This window comes from Cibotium barometz, chromosome 17 (assembly GCF_041138505.1).
Source record: "Cibotium barometz isolate CiBa-2024 chromosome 17, ASM4113850v1, whole genome shotgun sequence".
Classification (NCBI taxonomy): domain Eukaryota; kingdom Viridiplantae; phylum Streptophyta; class Polypodiopsida; order Cyatheales; family Cibotiaceae; genus Cibotium; species Cibotium barometz.
Window position 1 is genome coordinate 45,608,450 of NC_141062.1, and position 22,189 is coordinate 45,630,638.

At 49.5% G+C, this 22,189-nt stretch overlaps 1 protein-coding gene across 2 annotated transcripts in view; it reads left to right on the plus strand.

The window, feature by feature from the left end:
- Nucleotides 1-226: 226 nt before the first annotated feature.
- The window catches only part of LOC147630065 (protein kinase family protein / protein phosphatase 2C (PP2C) family protein), an 81,960-nt gene continuing 59,997 nt past the window's right edge, over nucleotides 227-22,189 (plus strand). The window contains exon 1 of one of the 2 annotated variants that reach the window (XM_086811690.1): nucleotides 227-492. In XM_086811690.1, the coding sequence (XP_086667816.1) occupies nucleotides 366-492 (127 nt within the window). In that variant the 5' untranslated portion in view covers nucleotides 227-365. The remainder of the gene's footprint in view (nucleotides 493-22,189) is intronic. The other variant, XM_086811691.1, reaches the window with a different exon arrangement.

The following is a 22,189-nucleotide window of genomic DNA, read 5'->3' on the forward strand; positions in this document are numbered from 1 at the left end:
CGTTCTCACGACTGAGACGACGAAGCTAATGACAAAAGCTTTCTCTGCTCGAGTCTCAGAGATGAGCATGCTCGTCTCTTACCCCGGTTCAAAAAGCAAAAACAAAAACAAATTAAATTATTAAAAAAAACAACGTTTGGGTGCCTTATAAATGGCGTTCTATAAAATTTTTAATAAACAATTGGCATTACTAGTGTCGTGTTCGTGAGCAAAGTAATGAAATAAACAATTGAGCAAAGTAATGAAATAAACAATTGGCATTATATAATAGTGTCGTGTTCGTGATGCAGGGCCATTGCAGGTGATACAGACCATCTTCAAGAGAGAGAGGGGAGGGCGAAGAAGGAGATTCAGAGAGGAGGAGGATGTCAAAACATGGCATCAACAACGACAACAGCAGCAGCTGCTTCCGAGGATGCTGCTCCAGCGACCGAATCCCCATGGCCATCATCCCCAAGTCCTCTCTCACCCTTCTCTCCGAGATCGCCCGAGGTAACCCTATGCGTTTACATTCTCTCCATCATGGAATCCATGTGATATATGCGTGTTATCATAAAATTCATGGAAATACCTACATGCAATGCCTACGCAAAATATGTACCATGCACTATACATGCAATGGATCACGGGTAGGCGTATAGTCCAATGAGACCACAGCTGATTGTTTTCTAATATACCGGACACATGTTGGACGTGCCTTATTTCCTGTGACACATGGTGGTGTGGTGCAATTGTGACCTGGGATGTGATGCAGCGAGTGAAGGTGTTCAGGATGGCTGGAGGCAGAACGTTGCTGTGAGTGAGAGGAGGTGTGTGTAAAGTGAAGTGGACAGGGGAGGACCCAATGTGGTGGATGTTGTGTATTAGCAAGAAGAGCTAAAGAAGAGACAAAATGGATTCTGGTGAGAGATTTACTCGCACAGAGCTTCGATATGAGGTGGGAGCTTGGGAGCTAAAGGGAGAATACGGTGGGATGTTGTCTCTCTCCTAGCTTTGATGCAGTGGCGTTATAATCTGACCTATGGAGATGTGCAGTGCACGTGACATGCACTTCAGATCTCCATGGGTCAGATTATAATGCCACCCATTCACTGAGGTGCTGTGACCCCATTTTGAGCCTTGGTATAGGGACATGTCAGGCACGAGCTACGTAGGTCTTTCCAAGCCTTAGGTGTCAAGAGTCTATCACTTAACTCACTTGGAGAACAGTCAGTTCATGTAGGTTACCCTAGCATAGCATGCATATAGAGGCATGTAGAAGTGGTTTAGCAAAGAGAGTCAAGGCTCTAGGCCAGCTCTATGCCAGCCTATGAGCCTTGCTTGTATGCCACCGTGGGCCACACCAAAAGGCCTACACCTAGTTGGCAGCCTTACAGTGTCTTGGACAGCCAGTTGGCCCAGCAGCCAGGACAGCACACTTGTGAAGCGTCAATGAGAAACTAGCATTTAGTGCTAAATATTAGCAGTTTTGAGCATATAATAACTGGTTGACAGCAGTCCACATAACTGACCTTGATGACGGGATTCCAACATGCTCTTGGATGACTGTCATCATCCCTAATCTTTCCCTGAAGTCCCTCTGTCATCCATCCATCCCTAGCAACCCTTTTTCTTTGAAAGTCTGGCCCGTTCTCCAAACCACTCTCTCAGACGAAGATATATGCATCTGTTCCATCTAGTCCACAATCCATTCCTGCCCCGACTCTGAACATTGTTTTGGTCTTCATTCCTGAGAAATGAGTCTGGCACTCTCACATCGCCCTTGGAGGATAATCCTCCCTTGGGACTGTTGCCCGAGAATCTATCTGGCTCACAGGAGTGCTATCCTCTTTGGCTTTGTGGAACACCACCAACAAACCTCCCGGGAGTTCTTCCCGCTTCTGTGCTCCTTGCCTTGGGCTTCGTATCCGTGTACTTTTCTGTACCTTGGACCTATACACCATCATATGGGACTGAATCAGTGTTTAGCTTTGCTGAGCCTGATGCTCTGATACCAATGTAACACGCGGAAGCTTTGGGAGTCTTTTCTTTCAGCCCTAAACACTCCTGGAAACCATCTGATGCAAAACGTAGATATAGAGAGAGAGTAGAGAGAGAAATGCTGGAAATTCAGGTATATTCATATAGTACAAAAAGGTACTCTTACACACAGCCCTAGGCTGCCTTCTTCTAAAAGGTGAACATCACCCAAAACTGTCCCCCTATGGGACTCCTAGAGACCCAATCCCTGGAGGATTGAATGTCTTTTACAATGAGCATGTGTGCCTATTTATAGGCCTTGGAATATTGTAGAACGGCCAGCAGTCGTGGGCATAAAACCATCCAAAAATCTGCGTTTGTGTCAGATCTGGACCAGCCGCTTCTGATCTGGTCCAGCCGCCTTGAACTGGTCCAGCTGCCCACCTTTGCAAGCAGCCGACAGCTCATCCATACCCTTCCATGCCCCTGCTACAAGTCCACACTGGCCTCTGCTGCACCAGATACTCCAAAATCCTAGTTCTACTGATCTTTTACCGGCTGCCCCTTTCTGGATTAGCCTTGAGAAGGTACATGGCATTAATCATGCACATGACAAAGCTTGACTCCAAATCCCGCAAGCTTATATTTATGGGGTATAATTCTCTTTCCAAGGGATACAGATTGTATGATCCAGATAGGAATGAGATTGTTGTCAGGTGGGATGTGGTCTTTGATGAGCATGTTCCAGTATCCGCTGTCGAGGAGCCGCCACTTCTTGGAGATCCAGAAGAGTTTGATGATGATTCCCAGACCATTGTTCGAGTTGATCAACCTCAGTCAGTACAGGAGGTTGAGCCCGCAGCTGGAGTAGAGACCCCGCAACGGCAGGAGGCTCCACGATCTGTTCGAGTACCCAGGTGGTTGTTGGACACCCTTTGGGAGTCAGTTGTCATAGAGTTACCCTCCGAGTGGACCACAGAGGATGGCCCTCGAAGATCGCACAGGGTCCGCGACAAAAGCAATACAGCGGAGCTTCTTCAGGTAAACTATGCTTTGATGTCTCGTATTATGTGGGACAAGGAGCCCACTTCCGTTAAGGAAGCCCTTTCACAGGATACTTGGAGGAAAGCCATGCAGGTGGAACTTGATGCCATCGAGAAGAACAAAACATGGGAGTTGGTACCGAGGCCGTCAAAACGGTCAGTCATTGGGTCTTTAAGACCAAATATGCGTCAGATGGGTTGGTGGACAAACAGAAAGCCAGACTTGTGACTAAAGGTTATGCTCAGCGGCCAGGCATCGACTACGAGGATACCTTTGCATCGACAGCATGGATGACCACGATTCGGACTGTTCTTGCCCTTGCTTCTTCTCAGAGGTGGCTAGTGCATCAGATGGATGTAAAATCTGCGTTCCTTAATGGTGACCTGCAGGAGGAGGTGTATGTTGAGCAGCCTCCAGGCTTTGTTGTTCCAGGATTAGAAGGGATGGTTTACAGGTTACGTAAGGCCTTGTATGCTCTTAAGCAGGCTCCCAGGGCTTGGAATCAGAAGATTGATTCCTTCGTTGTTCGGATTGGTTTTCAGAGATCGTTTGCAGATCCCAACCTGTCTCTCTTTCGGGAACGCGGCATGGTTACGATTATCATCCTTTATGTGGATGATCTCATTCTCACCGGCGGTCATGTGGAGCACATTCGCGTGACGAAGGCTGCCTTGTGAAAGGAGTTTGAAATGACCGACCTAGGCTTACTCCACTTCTTTTTGGGATTGGAGATCTGGCAGACCCAGAGGGGGTTTTTTGTCTCTCAGCAACCGTATGTTCATGAGTTGCTTGAGGCCTTTGGGATGGAGAACTGTAAGCCTATTACTTCGCTGATGGACCCAAACACAAAGTTAATTGTTAATGATCCTTGTGAGCCAGTTGATGCCTCGCAGTATCGGAAGTTGGTTGGTTCATTGATCTGGTTGTTGAACACCAGATTGGACTTAAGCTTCTCCGTGGGGCTGTTGAGCTCTTTTATGCAGATGCCATTGAAGTCTCATTAGGACGCAGGATTGTGGATCTTGCGGTATCTGCAGAGTACGAAGGATCTAGGACTCTTTTACACAGGAGGGGAAGGAGTCAGACTCCAAGGTTGGAGTGACTCAGATTGGGGAGGAGATCAAGACACGAGGAGATCCACTTCAGGTTACAGTTTTACCCTTGGCTCAGGAGCAGTTTCTTGGAGCAGCAAGAGGCAGCCAACTATTGCTCTATCTTCGACAGAGGCCGAGTACCGTGCTGCTTGTGGTGCTGCTTGCGAGGTTGTGTGGCTGCGGAGGCTGCTAGGCAAGATTGGGTTTCCACAGAAGGAGCCCACAGTCATCCAGTGTGATAACCAGAGTTGTATAGCTATTGCTCGGAACCCGGTCTTCCATGCCCGGACCAAGCACATAGAGATACAGTATCACTTTGTACGTGAGAAGATCTTGGCTGGTGACATCTTGCTACTTTATTGTTTGACGGAGGACAATGCGGCGGACCTCTTCATGAAGTCTCTACCTCAAGCTACGCTCAGGCGGCACTCAAACTCCCTAGGGTTGGTTTCACAGCCAGGAGCTGAGACGGGGTGTTAGAAGCCATCTCTTGTCTTTATCAGACACCAGGGCCTTTGTTGTGGGTGTGCCCGCCCTGTATAGGTGTTTTCTCATTTTTCCTCACTCCCCGTATTATTTCCCCATTTTTCCATGGTGTGGGAGGCTACCTTGTGTTGGCAGGATGGTCCAGGTGCTGGCCGACTGATGGCTGTTGGCCGATTGGAGCAGGCTGACTTCACATGTGCAAGCATGTTGGCCGACTACAGTAAATGCTGGTCGGGTGACTCCAGCATGCTATCAGCTGTCCTTCTGTTGGCCGACTGCACTCATGGGGCCATATAAAATGGCCCCATGGCCCCCCCTCTTATTGTATCTTGTTTTCATTGCGGGATCTTGTGTATGGAGAAGAGTTACACGCCTATCTCTCTCCTTCTCTTGTGCTGTCTATTTTCTGCACTCTACTTGCTCTTGTGGTCTCAGATTTTGTTATCATCTCCGCTGCGTGTTTTGACAGAAAGAGGGCGAGGTTGAGGGGTAGACAAAAGCTCTAATTTGTGCCTATGGCACAGCGACGGGACAATACTATATTGTCCTTTTTGACATGGGCAGCTTTGAGGATGCCATCCTCTCCCTAGTTGGCTACGAAGATGGGTTGTACCTTATTGTCACACAATCTAGTCGTGGACGGGTTCACACTTGGTCTCCACACACACACACACTGCTCACGAAGCTCAACAGTTTGAGTTTTTGGTTCAAAAGGCCACATTTCAACGAGATTTCATTGTTTCACCACTTTTAGGGTGTGACATGATGCTCTCGACATCCAGTGGTTCCGAGAACATGTGCCCTTTCTTGATTGGCAGCAGGACACCTTCACCATTGTTGATGGTTTACCTAAGCCCATCATAATTTGCGGGGATAGGAGCATTCTTGGAATCCCACAAATTTCACATGTCTGGGCTCAACAAACAATCAGAAAAGGAGGTGAGTGCGTTGATTTATGTTTGTGCCCAATAGTTTGTTGTTCATCTGTGCTCCTTTTTACTTCCCTTGGCTCCCAAAGGAGTACACCAACAGTTGGCTGCACCTTGGGATAGGTGATTGTCCCCTCACAGCTAGGGCCAAGGGGCTTCCATTGCTTTGCGTCCTCTTGGTCTTGTTGGAGAACCTTCCCTAGAAGGTGGCGGTTCCTCGTCTTGACGAGACCTTCTTTCTTCAACATGTGGAGTAGTGGGGGCTTCTGGGTCAGTGTCTTAAGAGAACATTAACAACATTTCTTCTAATCACACCGTCAGACAACCAGACCCCAGGCGGTTGCGGCTCCAAGAGTGGAGCCTCCTCCTAGCTTTCTTTGTCAACAGCGCCCCCTCCCCCTGCAACCCGCCCGGTGGGCTCCAGGCGGCGGGCGCTAACGTGAATAGAAAGGAGGGGTCCCCGCAGCCAATGGAGCAAGACTAGGTCTGGCTGATCCACCACTGAGCACTAGCGCCATCAGAGACAACATTGGCGTCAACATGAGCGAGAGGAGTGTCCTAGTTCTTCCACGAGGAGGGATCCCCCATGAGGCATTGGTTCCCACAAAGAACCGTTATGAGCCTTTATCTTCGGATCCCCACATAGTTGCCTCAAGATCCTACCCCACTTGCCTTGCTGGCGACAACTCAGTCCCTAGGTCACCCCTCTCCCTCATCGTTCCTGAGGCTCGTGAGCTCCACTCACAAGTCCCTCCCTTGGAGCCCGTTCAATAGCAGATCCATGTCGAGGAGTCCCCCACCTTTGGACACCCACTCCTAAGACTGGCAAACTCACTCGCAAGTCCCTCCCTTGGAGCCGGTTCAGTAGTAGCAGATCCCTCTAGCAGGGTCCCCCACCTCTAGACAACCGCCTTCGCTGCCCTCCATAGATCCTCCACCCATCACCACTACCTCTCCGTGTGAGGACCAAGGGGCCCCCTTCGCTCTGACCGAGGCGCCCCCCTCCACATCGACTCAGCGTCCGACCACTCGCTCGTATTAATACTAGAGCTTCTTTGCCCACTCCTTGGTACTCATATTAGAGCTTCTCCGACCTAGTGGAAATTCATATCTTCTCCGCCCCCTGCACAACTTCAGGGGGAGCAGTTGTCCAGGGTCGGGGATTGAGGGTTTTGGGGGAGGGGGGAACTCAGCCTTGCCATCGAGTCGGCCATTTTAGGAGGGTCCAGACTGGCTTACGTCCCTTGTTTCTCCACTCAACCTAGAGTGGGTTGCTTTTTTCTTGCAGCACATGGTAGTTGTTAACTTAGGGTTGCAGGGTCCAAGCCATGGTGGATTGAAAGTATCCATGTTCTGTGCATAGAGAGAGAGAGAGAGAGAGAGAGAGAGAGAGAGAGAGAGAGAGAGAGATATTAAGCGTCTACTAAAGACCCAATGGGCCTATGAGACCAAAGTGATACAATAATGTCCATGGCATATCTCATCATGGAATGGAAAATAAAACAGAAAGAAAACATAAACATAGCTATCCCACTGGGGTGATACAAAATTGTTCATGGAAACTCATCACGGAATACTAAGAACATAGAAACATGAGAGCAACATCAACTCCAAGTAGATGGTATACCACTCTCCAAAATATCAAGCATGGGGCTAATGAGTATGGCCGAGAGGTCTCCCTCAGCTATGTCACGTGGAAAGGTAGCTCGATGGCGGTGGGGGGGGGGGGAGAGAGAGAGAGAGAGAGAGAGAGAGAGAGAGAGAGAGAGAGAGAGAGAGAGAGAGAGAGAGAGAGATTTTATTAACGTCTTCCAAAAGACCGAACTCGGCCTATGAGACAAATCAATGTACCTGTGTGGGGTATCCTCTGTCATCCCAACAAAATGAAAAAGTACTGAACTAAAAAGCTGAATCTGGTTGTGCAATAAGTACAATGAATGGGGGAGGGGATGGATCTCTACTACTAGGAGAATGCAAAGCTATATGCATGGAGTATACAATCATGATATGCAACCTAGCTAGCTCCATCCTGTACCATACTGGGGGTATAAAATGGTATTCATCAATGAAGGAGGTGTCCATAGCTCCCTGAAGAACATGCCTGGGTTTGCTCTGAAGCGAGCCAGTCGCTCCACACCCTCTCTGTGAAACTGAGCTTTGATCTCTGTCATCTCTCTCTGGTAGAGGCGTGATGTCTGAAAGCCAGGTGTCCTCTATCTCCTGCGGGCTCTGAGTGTCTCTGCTCTCTCTGGAGAGTAATTCCCTGCTGTGTAGGGGCTGGGAGGGGGGTGGATCTCTGAAAAAATGTAGTAATCTGTGTATGTCGTCCCCCCTCTGGAGCTGTCTGAGCCATAGTCACAAGGGAACGTCGTTCCAAGCTCTTGGAACGGGGGAACGCGTTCCATAGAGATAGCCGTTCCCGTTCCCGTTCCAAAATGGCACCGCAGACCATGTAAGAAATATAAGTGAACTATGTATCATGTAGAACACATCTATGCATTATCATGGCCACTACTGAGATGGTTTGAGGTTCTTTCTTTACTATGCCTCTTTCCAAAGCATTTACAGATATATAAAGTAAATTTATAAACACATTTATGCAATGATGTGGCGTTCCCGATTCCGTTCCCTTTTATTCAAGCTTTTCGTTCCCGTTCCAAACAGTCATCCGTTCCCCAAAACGTTCCCGTTCCCTTGTGACTATGGTCTGAGCCTGTAATGATGTCTCTCTGTGACGCTGTATGTCTAGAATGAATCTCCCCAGTATGCGCTGGTCTGCTGCCGCAAAGAGCTGGCGTAGGGAATGTGGCTTTCTGAATAAAATAGGATCTCTATCTCTGATGGCTGTATATGCTCTGCATCTGCATCCATAATGCTCCTCACTCTCCACCTCCTGTCTGCACAATTTGCATACCCTCTTCTCTCGGGGGATCCGTGCTGCTCTGCCATTCTCGATCTCCAATCGATGTGATGAGACTCTAAGCTGACCAATAGCTACTCGGGAGCCGTGTGGTAAAAAGCCCTCCATGTATCTAGGCCTCTCTATAAATCCATCATCAGCGATACTCATGAAATGATCTCTGTAGTACAGCATCTTCGGTGGAAGAGGTTGTGTAGGCGATATCCACGTCTCTCGTGTATAGAGCTGCCATAGGTCCTGTCTCAATACTTTGTTCCTCTCACTATGAGAGACGGATATGTCGTGCATCCCTGTCATAGTGGAATGGTGGTAGATGATCCATGTCTAGGCCATGCTGTGAGAACCAATGTGTGACCTATGCATACCATGATCCTCTGTCTCCTGCCTCAGCCAGCTGTCTAGATGCCTCAACAGCTCTGTATGACAATCTGTCATGTGGCATCTCTTTGAATCTGTCTAGCAGGCACATAGTCTGGAATATGGCCTCTACCATCATAGGAGGCGCAACAAACTCTGCTCGGATAATGTTATGAGGTACTGACGGTTTGCTGCGTATCATGCGTGCTATCATGAGGGCCTGTGGTCTCTCTATCTGTGTCCACCAATGGGTAGCAAGGCCTGGCGCCCATATCGCTGCTCCATACATCAGTGCCGGTGTGACTAATGTGTCAAATAGCCACCCCTTCGTCCGGGGCTCCTGAAAATGTGCTTGGTGGCATTGTCTCTCTAGCATAGCCAATGCTGCATATCCCCGTGTCAATCTAGCTCTGGCTGCTGAAACCATGGTGAAGCGCGTGGCTGCTGCAAAGAAGATAATCCCTAGGTACACGTATGATGTCACCACCTCCACCTGGCATCCTGCGGGAGTGAATGTCAGCTGACTCCTGCCTTGTCTCGATGTATGAAAGACCATAACCTTGGTTTTCCCAAGGTTCACAGTAAGACCAGTCTGTGTGCAAAAATCATCGAGTGCATGTAGATGCTGCTGTAGACCTCCTGGAGACTCAGACACTAGTACAATATCATCAACATAAAGCATAATATGTACTGAGGTACCTGCTAGATCAACTCCATCTCCGCCTCCCCGTGTAATGAAGTCAGCCACCTCATCAATGTATAACCCAAATAGCGTGAGGGAAAGTGGGCATCCTTGCTTCACACCAATGGTGCTAGCAATAGTCTCGGACATGCCTCCTGGGCATCTGACTCACCCAAAAACCTACTCATATAATGCATAGATGTCCCATGTCATATCTACTGGTATGCCAAGAGACTGCAGGCGCTGAAAGAGCCTCTCTCGTGGTACTGTGTCAGATGCCTTGCGGAAATTCCACAAAGCAGCAATAGAGCTTTCTCTTCCTCAGTCTGGCCTGATCAATCATACATCTCAAAGTGAATACATGGTCAGTGGTAGAGAAAGCTCTCCTAAAGCTTGCCTGCCCTGACGAGCGTAAACCTGCTCGCTTAGCATATAAGCTAAGCTCTTGCTCCAACACTGCACCATAGAGTTTGGCCAACACGTGGCCAACCATAACCGTCCTGTAGTTGCTCGGATCGAGCATATCCCCTGTTTTGTGGATCGGCACAATGGTGTGCATTGTCTACTCCGCAAGCAAACCCTCTGCTAGTGCCCTGTTAAACAGGTGTGCAAGAAAAGGAGCCAAAGAATCTAATGCATATATGAGATGCTCACCCTGTAGGCCAATATGGTCGGCGGCCGGCCATGCTGTAGGCGGCGGATAGCTTCCTTTACCATCGAGTGGGTAAAGAAGCTAGTTGTGGTAGGTCGAGGCTCCTGTGGCTGAGGTATAGGTGGCTGCTGTGGGGCGTGGTATAGGCCCTCTGCATATGTGTGCCATGTCTGTGGGTCGCAATGGGTGTCGGTGTCCGGGGCTCTCTGAAGTGCGGCCATGAGATAGGGCTATCTCTACTCATGAAGAAATGGAAGATCTCTAGCTCCTGTATCTCTGCGAAGGCCCGCCTTTTGCGGCGAGTAAGTATCTTCATCTCTCTCTTGCTCTGTGATGGCTCCCAAGGTTCTCTGTATGCGGAGCTGTGAGTATAGGGCTCTGCACTCGTCAGCATACCATCTGTTCTGGGGCATAGTCCCAGATCTTGCAGGCTCTCCTGAGTGGACACGATGTGGGAAGCTCTGTAATGCACCCGTGTGTAGGAGTGATGCCAGCTGGGTTGTAATGGTATCCATAGGTGCCAAGGGATCCATGAGTAGGAGCCCATCCTCTACTCTGCCAGTGTATATGTCTGCCATGTGATGTGACTTCTGGTGATACGATTATTGTATCTGGCACCTTGTTTCGTGGGATCTATAGGCTCAATTCTTATGACAAATGTGTGGAAGATTCAGCAAATGCAGTTTCTGATGAAAAGGCAGTTTCAAATGCAAAACTATGGCATGCTCGTTTTGGTCATCTGAACTTTGCTAGTTTGCTACGTTTGCAGAAATTTGATATGGTTGCTTCATTGCCCCCTCTTGAGGAGGAACCATTGAAACATGTTTGTGAAGGCTGTATTTTGGGCAAAATGCAACGTTCTGCGTTTCCAAAGGATGGTTCTATGCGGGCCACTTGCAAATTGCAACTTGTACATAGCGATATATGTGGGCCTATGCAAACTCCGTCATTTGGTAAACACTTGTACTTCGTGACTTTCATTGATGTTACTCAAGGCATGCATGGGTATATCCACTAAAGGCAAAGTCCGAAGTGTTTTTGTGCTTCAAACAGTTTCTGCTTATGGTTGAAAATGTATCCAATTGTACTGTGGGCACCCTCCATTCTGATGGTAGTGTGTGGCGTCCGTATGTGGGGTTGGTGATACTGGTGATCCGGCTAGTGAAAATGCCAAGTATGTATGATCTGCCCCAATAGGATGAGGTGGGATGGAGAATGAGGTGACAAGCTATGATGCCTCCAAAGACCCCATAATGTAGTCTACCACCGTGCCTCCGGTCCGTGTATGACCCCCATGTGGGAAGCATTTCAGCCCTCCTGATCCCGGCCACTGTAGCATCCCGTTATAAATAACGAGACGATGCCTGGCTCCCAACTCTAGTAAGTGGTCCCCATAATGTCCTCTGTCTGGTCCAGTGTCCTCTGATGCCCGACTAGCGCCTATCTCCTCTGGATCCACAGGGTGGAGGATCTCCATGTCGTCATAGTCACACACCTCACATTGTCTGCTCTGTGTGTGGGCATTGAAGTCACCTGTAAGAAATACTTCCCCTAGTGTAGAATAATGCATAATCTCCTCTGACAGACAAGTGTATGGCGAGGCTCCTGTCTCCTCCTCTCCTATGGCATGTCCTTGTAATGACATATAGGAGGATCCTGATGGAGGAAAGTAACATAGGGCTATGTATATAACCCTGTCCTGTGAGAGCTGTAAGCTGATCCACATGTATCTGGCCTTTGGATCGCGTGCTACCACTCTCAGTTTCTCCTATAGCTCCCGTCTGTCTGAATAGAACTGCTAATCCCCCCGACCCTCTCGAGGTACCCTGGCGTGTGGTCCTCTTGTATGCTGACTCCCACTGGAATCCCTCTACTCGAGGTAGCCCTCTCTCTGGGCTCTGATGTGTCTCTGTCAGAAGTATGATGTCTCTCCATTCCATAACATGCTCCAGTCATCCCGGCTGCACCCATAATGAACCATTACAGTTCCATACTGCCATGTGTAGCTCTATCAGTGGCATGGTCTGTGTCCCAGAGGTCCCAAACCGCTAATCCATGGGCCGGCCATCAATGATGACGTGACCATCTCGATAGAAGGCCTTCTTGCCTTCTCTCCTCGCGTGTAAGACTCGTGGCATGCAAGCTCTCCTATACTCTAGCTGCATGAGAGAGAGAGAGAGAGAGAGAGAGAGAGAGAGAGAGAGAGAGATTTTATTAACGTCTTCCAAAAGACCGAACTCGGCCTATGAGACAAATCAGTGTACCTGTGTGGGGTATCCTCTGTCATCCCAACAAAATGAAAAAGTAATGAACTAAAAAGCTGAATCTGGGTGTGCAATAAGTACAATGAGTGGGGGAGGGGATGGAGCTCTACTACTCGGAGAATGCAAAGCTATATGCATGGAGTATACAATCATGATATGCAACCTAGCTAGCTCCATCCTGCACCATACCGGGGATATAAAATAGTATACATCATCCCAACAAAATGAAAAAGTACTGAACTAAAAAGCTGAATCTGGGTGTGCAATAAGTACAATGAGTGGGGGAGGGGATGGAGCTCTACTACTAGGAGAAGCTATATGCATGGAGTATACAATCATGATATGCAACCTAGCTAGCTCCATCCTGTACCATACTGGCGGCGGTTATGTACCCGTCGACTGCGCTTGTACCTGACGGCAGCGCGGCAGCTGTTGCGACAGTACCTGGCGGCGGCTGTGTACCCGGCGGCGGCGCCAGTACGCGACGGCGCCAGTACCTGGCGGCGGCTGCTGTACCCGATGGCGGCAGCACTTGTACCCAGTGGCGGCAGCACATGGCTTCTGCGCAGCAGCACCACCCGTGAAGGGTCATACGGCGATCTCCCACACGGCCTCACCACCCTTCAACTCGCCACCCTTCGAATCTCCACCACCTTCCCTTATATAAAGAAAGATGCGTTTTTCATAAAAACGCCAAAAAGAAAAGGTTTAAAAACGCATGCTTTTCAAATATTATTTTTATCCTCAGGTTTTAAAAACCTTATGACTTGAAAAATCCTTTTTTTTTTGGTCTCCTTTCACACTTGGGCTGGCCACATATTGGTTTTCCTTTTCATACCCAAACTGGATGCTTGTCCACACTGTGTGTCTCGTGCCCGTGCCCGTGCCCACCTGCTTGTTGTCCAGAGGGAAAAACACAGGGTCGTAATAGCTCCATACATCAGTGCCGGTGTGACTAATGTGTCAAATAGCCACCCCTTCGTCCGGGGCTCCTGAAAATGGGCCTGGTGGCATTGTCTCTCTAGCATAGCCAATGCTACATATCCCCGTGTCAATCTAGCTCTGGCTGCTGAACCCATGGTGAAGCGCGTGGTTGCTGCAAAGAAGGTAACCCCTAGGTACACGTATGATGTCACCACCTCCACCTAGCGTCCTGCGAGAGTGAATGTCAGCTGACTCCTGCCCTGTCTCGATGTATGAAAGACCATAACCTTGGTTTTCCCAAGGTTCACAGTAAGACCCCTGTGTGTGCAGAAATCATCGAGTGCATGTAGATGCTGCTGTAGACCTCCTGGAGACTCAGACACTAGTACAATATCATCAGCATAAAGCATAATATGTACTGAGGTACCTGCTAAATCAACTCCATCTCCGCCTCCCTGTGTAATGAAGTCAGCCACCTCATCAATGTATAACCCAAATAGCGTGAGGGAAAGTGGGCATCCTTGCTTCACACCAATTGTGCTAGCAATAGTCTTGGACATGCCTCCTGGGCATCTGACTCGCCCAAAAACCTGCTCATATAATGCATAGATGCCCCATGTCATATCTGTTGGTATGCCACGGCCCACGAGATTGTAGGCACTGAAAGAGCCTCTCTCGTGGTACTATGTCAGATGCCTTGCGGAAATCCACAAAGCAGCAATAGAGCTTTCTCTTCCTCAATCTGGCCAGATCAATCATACATCTCAAAGTGAATACATGATCAGTGGTAGAGAAAGCTCTCCTAAAGCTTGCCTGCCCTGACGAGTGTAAACCTGCTCGCTCAGCATATAAGCTAAGCTCTTGCTCCAACACTGCACCATAGAGTTTGGCCAACACGTGGCCAAACCATAAGCGTCCTGTAGTTGCTCGGATCGAGCATATCCCCTATTTTGTGGATCGGCACAATGGTGTGCATGGTCCACTCTGCAAGCAAACCCTCTACTAGTGCCCTGTTAAACAGGTTGCAAGAAAAGGAGTCAAAGAATCTACTGCATATATGAGATGCTCACCCTGGAGGCCCATATGGCCGGCGGCCCGTCCATGCTGTAGGCGGCGGATAGCTTCCTTTACCATCGAGTGGGTAAAGAAGCTAGCTGTGGGAGGTTGAGGCTCCTATGGTTGAGGTATAGGTGGCTGCTGTGGGGCGTGGTATAGGCCCTCTGCATATGTGTGCCATGTCTGTGGGTCTGCAATGGGTGTCGGTGTCCGGGGCTCTCTGAAGTGCCGCCATGAGATAGGGCTATCTCTACTCATGAAGAAATGGAAGATCTCTAGCTCCTGTATCTCTGCGAAGGCCCGCCTTTTGTGGCGAGTAAGTCTCTTCATCTCTCTCCTCGACTCCTGCTCTGTGATGGCTCCCAAGGCTCTCTGTATGCGGAGCCGTGAGTATAGGGCTCTGCACTCGTCATCATACCATCTGTTCTGGGGCATAGTCCCAGATCTCGCAGGCTCTCCTGAGTGGACACACTGTGGGAAGCTCTGTAATGTAGCCGTGTGTAGGAGAGCTGCCAGTTGGGTTGTAATGGTATCCATAGGTGCCAGGGGATCCATGAGTAGGATCCCATCCTCTACTCTGCCAGTGTATATGTTTGCCATGTCATGTGTGAAGTAGATGGTAGTGTGTCGCGCTGGTGTGTGGGGGGCTGGTGATACTGGTGATCCGGCTAGTGAAAATGCCAAGTATGTATGATCTGCCCCAATAGGACGAGGTGGGATGGAGAATGAGGTGACAAGCTGTGATGCCTCCAAAGACCCCATAATGTAGTCTACCACTGTGCCTGGAGTCCGTGTATGACCCCCGTGTGGGAAGCATGTTAGCCCTCCTGATCCCGGCCACTTTAGCATCCCATTATAAATAACGAGACCATGCCTGGCTCCCAACTCTAGTAAGTGGTCCCCATAATGTCCTTTGATGCCCGACTAGCCCCTATCTCCTCTGGATCCACGGGTGGAGGATCTCCATGTCATCATAGTCATACACCTCACACTGTCTGCTCTGTGTGTGGGCATTGAAGTCACCCGTAAGAAATACTTCCCCTAGTGTAGAATAATGCATAATCTCGTCTGACAAACAAGTGTATGGCGAGGCTCCTGTCTCCTCCTCCTGTGGCATGTCCTTTGTAATGACATAGGAGGATCCTGATGGAGGAAAGTAACATAGGGCTATGTATATGACCCTGTCTTGTGAGAGCTGTAAGTTGATCCACATGTATCTGGCCTCTGGATCCTGTGCTACCACTCTCAGTCTCCCCTGTAGCTCCCGTCTGAATAGAACTGCTACTCCCCCCCGATCCTCTCGAGGTACCCTGGCGTGTGGTCCTCCTGTATGCTGACTCCCACTGGAATCTCTCTACTTGAGGTAGCCCTCTCTCTGGGCTTTGATGTGTCTGTGTCAGAAGTATGATGTCTCTCCACTCCATAACATGCTCCAATCGTCCAGGCTGCACCCATAATGAACCATTACAGTTCCATACTGCCATGTGTAGCTCTGTCAGTGGCCTGGTCTGTGTCCCATAGGCCCCAAACCGCTAATCCATGGGCCGGCCATCAATGATGACCCGACCATCTCGATAGAAGGCCTTCTTGCCTTCTCTCCTCGCGTGTAAGACTCGTGGCATGCAAGCTCTCCTATGCTCTAGCTGCATCCGAGAGAGCGTCTTCCAAAAGACCGAACTCGGCCTATGAGACAAATCAGTGTACCTGTGTGGGGTAACCTCTGTCATCCCATTAAAATGAAAAAGTACTGAACTAAAAAGCTGAATCTGGGTGTGCAATAAGTACAATGAGTGGGGGAGGGGATGGAGCTCTACTACTAGGAGAATGCAAAGCTATATGCATGGAGTATACAATCATGATATGCAACCTAGCTAGCTCCATCTTGTACCATACTGGGGATATAAAATCTTATACATCAATGAAGGGGGTGTCCACAGCTCCCTGAAGAACATGCTTGGGTCTGCTTTGGAGCGAGCCAGTCGCTCCGCACCCTTGTGTGAATCTGAGCTCTGATCTCTGTAATCTCTCTCTGGTATAGGCGTGGTGTCCGAAAGCCAAGTGTCCTCTGTCTTCCGCGGGTTCTGAGTGTCTCTGCTCTCTGGAGAGTAATTCCCTGCTGTGTAGGGGTTGGGAGTGGGGTGGATCTCTGAAAAAATGTAGTAATATGTGTCTGTCGTCCCCCCTCTGGAGCTGTCTGAGCCTGTAATGATGTCTCTCTGTGACGTTGTATGTCTAGAATGAATCTCCCCAATATGCGCTGGTCTGCTGCCTCAAAGATCTGGCATAGGGAATATGGCTCTCTGAATAAAATGGGATATCTCTATCTGATGGCTGTATATGCTCTGCATCTGCATACATAATGCTTCTCACTCTCCACCTCCTCTCTGCACAATCTGCATACCCTCTCCTCTCGGGGGATCCGTGCTGCTCTGCCAGTCTCGATCTCCAATCGATGTGATGAGACTCTAAGTTGACCAATAGCTACTCCGGAGCCGTGTGGTAAAAAGCCCTCCATGTATCTAGGCCTCTCTATAAATCCATCATCAGCGATACTCATGAAGTGATCTCTGTAGTATAGCATCTTCGGTGGAAGAGGTTGTGTAGGCGATATCCATGTCTCTCGTGTATAGAGCTGCCATAGGTCCTGTGTCAATACTTTGTTCCTCTCACTATGAGAGAGACGGATATGTGGTGCATCCCTGTCATACTGGAATGGTGGTAGATTATCCATGTCTAGGCCATGCTGTGAGAACCAATGTGTGACCTGTGCATACCATAATCCTCTGTCTCCTGCCTCAGCCAGCTGTCTAGATGCCTCAAAAGCTCTGTATGACAATCTGTCTAGTGGCATCTCTCTGAATCTGTCTAGCAGGCATATAGTCTGGAATATGGCCTCTACTATCATAAGAGGCGCAACAAACTCTGCTCGGATAATGTCATGAGGTATTGACGGTTTGCTGCGTATCATGCGTGCCATCATGAGGGCCTGTGGTCTCTCTATCTGTGTCCACCAATGGGTAGCAAGGCTTGGCGCCCATACCGCTGCTCCATACATGAGTGCCGGTGTGACTAATGTGTCAAATAGCCACCCCTTCGTCCGGGGCTCCTGAAAATGCGCCTGGTGGCATTGTCTCTCTAGCATAGCCAATGCTGCATATCCCCGTGTCAATCTAGCTCTGCTGAACCCATGGTGAAGGGCGTGGCTGCTGCAGAGAAGGTAATCCCTAGGTACACGTATGATGGCACAACATCCACCTGGCGTCCTGCGAGAGTGAATGTCAGCTGACTCCTGCCCTGTCTCGATGTATGAAAGACTATAACCTTGGTTTTCCCAAGGTTCACAGTAAGACCCCTCTGTGTGTAGAAATCATGGAGTGCATGAAGATGCTGTTGTAGACCTCTTGGAGACTCAGACACTAGTACAATATCATCAGCATAAAGCATAATATGTACTGAGGTACCTGCTAGATCAACTCCATCTCCGCCTCCCCGTGTAATGAAGTCAGCCACCTTATCAATGCATAACCCAAATAGCGTGGGGGAAAGTGGGCATCCTTGCTTCACACCAATGGTGCTAGCAATAGTCTCGGACATGCCTCTTGGGCATCTGACTCGCCCAAAAACCTGCTCATATAATGCATAGATGCCCCATGTCATATCTGTTGGTATGCCAAGAGACTACAGGCGCTGAAAGAGCCTCTCTCGTGGTACTGTGTCAAATGCCTTGCAGAAATCCACAAAGCAGCAATAGAGCTTTCTCTTCCTCAGTCTGGCCTGATCAATCATACATCTCAAAGTGAATACATGGTCAGTGGTAGAGAAAGCTCTCCTGAAGCCTGCTTGCCTTGATGAGCGTAAACCTGCTCGCTGAGCATATAAGCTAAGCTCTTGCTCCAACACTGCACCATAGAGTTTGGCCAACACGTGTCCAGTCATAACCGTCCTGTAGTTGCTCGGATCGAGCATATCCCTTGTTTTGTGGATCGGCACAATGGTGTGCATCGTCCACTCCGCAAGCAAACCCTCTGCTAGTGCCATGTTAAACAGGTGTGCAAGAAAAGGAGCCAAAGAATCTACTGCATATATGAGATGCTCACCCTGTAGGCCCATGTGGTCTGCGGCCCGTCCATGCTGAAGGCGGCGGATAGCTTCCTTTACCATCAAGTGCGTAAAGAAGCTAGCTATGGTAGGTCGAGGCTCCTGTGGCTGAGGTATAGGTGGCTGCTGTGGGGCGTGGTATAGGCGCTCTGCATATGTGTGCCATGTCTGTGGGTTTGCAATGGGTGTTGGTGTCCGGGGCTCTCTGAAGTGCCGCCATGAGATAGGGCTATCTCTACTCATGAAGAAATGGAAGATCTCTAGGTCCTGTATCTCTGCGAAGGCCCGCCTTTTGCAGCGAGTAAGTCTCTTCATCTCTCTCCTCGACTCCTGCTCTGTGATGGCTCCCAAGGCTCTCTGTATGCGGAGCCGTGAGTATAGGGCTATGCACTCGTCATCATACCATCTTTTCTGGGGCATAGTCCCAGATCTCGCAGGCTCTCCCGAGTGGACACTGTGGGAAGCTTTGTAATGCAGTCGTGTGTAGGAGTGATGCCAGTTGGACTGTAATGGTATCCATAGGTGCCAGGGGATCCATGAGTAGGAGCCCATCCTCTACTCTGCCAGTGTATATGTCTGCCATGTGATGTGTGAAGTAGATGGTAGTGTGTGGCGTCGGTATGTGGGGGCTGGTGATACTGGTGATCCGGCTAGTGAAAATGCCAAGTATGTATGATCTGCCCCAATAGGACGAGGTGGGATGGAGAATGAGGTGACAAGTTGTGATGCCTCCAAAGACCCCATAATGTAGTCTACCACTGTGCCTCGAGTCCGTGTATGACCCCCATGTGGGAAGGATGTTAGCCCTCCTGATCCCGGCCACTTAAGCATCCGATCCCGGCCACTTAAGCATCCCATTATAAATAACGAGACAATGCCTGGCTCCCAACTCTAGTAAGTGGTCCCCATAATGTCCTCTGTCTGGTTCAGTGTCCTCTGATGCCCGACTAGCCCCTATCTCCTCTGGATCCACAGGGTGGAGGATCTCCATGTCATCATAGTCATACACCTCACACTGTCTGCTCTGTGTGTGGGCATTGAAGTCACCCGTAAGAAATACTTCCCCTAGTGTAGAATAATGCATAATCTTCTCTGACAGACAAGTGTATGGCGAGGCTCCTGTCTCCTCCTCCTGTGGCATGTCCTTTGTAATGACATAGGAGGATCCTGATGGAGGAAAGTAACATAGGGCTATGTATATAACCCTGTCTTGTGAGAGCTGTAAGCTGATCCACATGTATCTGGCCTTTGGATCCTGTGCTACCACTCTCAGTCTCCCCTGTAGCTCCCGTCTGAATAGAACTGCTACTCCCCCCCCGACCCTGTCGAGGTACCCTGGCGTGTGGTCCTCCTGTATGCTGACTCCCACTAGAATCCCTCTACTCTCGGTAGCCCTCTCTCTGGGCTCTGATGTGTCTTTGTCAGTATGATGTCTCTCCTCCCCATAACATGCTCCAGTCGTCCCCCCCAGGCTGCACCCATAGTGAACCATAACAGTTCCATACTGCCATGTGTATCTCTGTCAGTGGCCTAGTCTGTGTTCCATAGGTCCCAAACCGCTAATCCATGGGCCGGCCATCAATGATGACCCGACCATCTCGATAGAAGCCCTTCTTGCCTTCTCTCCTCGCGTGTAAGACTCGTGGCATGCAAGCTCTCCTATGCTCTAGCTGCATCCTCGTGAGATCATCATCCAAGAAAATAGAAGCTTCCTCTAGGCCTCGTAGTATGACCCTCTTCCTCTTGAAGGTTACCCTCTCCGTCTCTCTTGCAAACTGTAGGATGAGGGCTCGCTTGCGTGTTGAGTCTTTCCCGGCTCTCCATGCTTTGGTGAAGGGGAGAGGGTCCTCTTCCCTATAGCCTAGCTTCATGCATAGAAGCTGTCCATCTTTCTCGGGAGTGGGTTGGGTGTCTCAGGTATACCTGTGACTCGAATGTTGATGCGGCGGGCATGCCTCATCTTCTCCTCCTCAATGGTGGTGTGAATGATTTGATGTTCTTCCCTTTGAGTCTCCTCCCTCACTTCTTTACGGCTTCACCACCTCAACCCATCCTGACTGCTTGGCTTTGAGTTTTCCCCCCATGTCCTTTGTGATCTCCTTGGAGATCTCTTCTTTGATTGCCGTGAGAGTGTTGTCATTGATCTCCCCTTCTTCCTTCTCGGTGTTCTTGTGCACTCACCTCCTCCTTGAGTGCTGTGTTCTCTTGTTCAAGGTCCGTGACCCGTGCTTCGAGGGCCATGATGTGCCAGTGTAGTTTGTTCTCCACCTCATTGAGGTTGGAATTGGATGTCTTCTTGTTCTCCTTGATTAGTGCCTTCATTGCCCTCTTGAGGGCCTCGAGTTTCTCTTGGAGACTCGGGGCCATTCCTCGAGATTACTCTGCAGCCCTTCCCACAAGCAGGGATGAGAGAGAGAGAGAGAGAGAGAGAGAGAGAGAGAGAGAGAGAGTTATGTTGCTGCCTTGGGGGCCTGAGGAAGGGTGGGTGCGAAAACGGAGGCACAGGGGCTACCGGACAGGCAGACGGGCCAGCATAGCGGCAGCGAGGCGGAGGGGCTAGTGGGCGGCAGTAGCGAACAGAGAGACTGAAAGAGAGAGATGGCGGGGTGTGCTGGGCACACTAGGCGATGAGACGGAACAGAGAGAGAGTGGCGGGAGGGGGCTACGAGGAGAGAGAAAGAGATGGCGGGAGGCTGAAAATGCAGGGGCGGGGCAGGGATGGCGGGGCTCTGAAAATGCAGAGGGGGAGAGAGAGAGAGATGGCGGGACTGAAAACGCAGAGAGAGGAAGAGAGCGTGGGCTGAAGCACAGGCAGTGGACAGCTTAGGCAACAACGCAGGCAGCAACAACACGATGTGAGAGAGCAGCGCGGGTAGCAGCAGCGTGATGGGAGCAGTCCGGGCAGCAGCAGCGCGATGGGAGAGAGCCCAACATTTAAAAAGCTCGAGAGAGAGAAAGATGAAAAAGCTCGAGAGAGAGAGAGAGTACTGCATGACTCAATGATGGTTTATTGATTGATGTAGAAACTCTTCACAAGTACATTCTTTTGGAGGTTAGTAGCCTTATCTTTTGACCCATAGAAATCACACACACACACACACACACACACACACACACACTATACTAATGACACATGGCACACCTATCCTATCCTCTCATAAGAGGGTGTTCACACACACACAGCTCCGAATCCTAACAAACCCCCCTTTGGAGCGAAGGTGGAGATGCATGAAAAACCCTCAATAGTCATTGTGGTTTGGACTCTAGACTGCACCATGTGCTCAACGAAGACACAATGGCACCAACACCCAAACTCTCATGCTAGGCCTGATATAAGAGCTTGACCACAAATGAGAGCCTACACCAGTCTATCAAGACAATCCCCCCTAGATCTAAAGAGGGGTATGCAAAGAAAATGGAGCCTTTCATAAGATTCAAGGCTTATTACAAAGATGGAGCACGCACATAGAAGGAAAGATTGACATACTCACACAACATTTACTACAAACAATTTTGGGGGACCACTTGGGGGCAAGGAACCCATGACCCGCACATATTGGCTTTTAGAAAGCCCAATCATAATATTCCTCTTTTAGAGAAAGATTATCCATGATAGTGGAAGCATGTTCTACTGCTAAGTGTGCTTCTACTTCAACTTGTGCCACCAGGTTTGCATGCACCTTCTCTTGCTCTTTGGCCATCTTGTTGAAGCATCAGTCCTCAT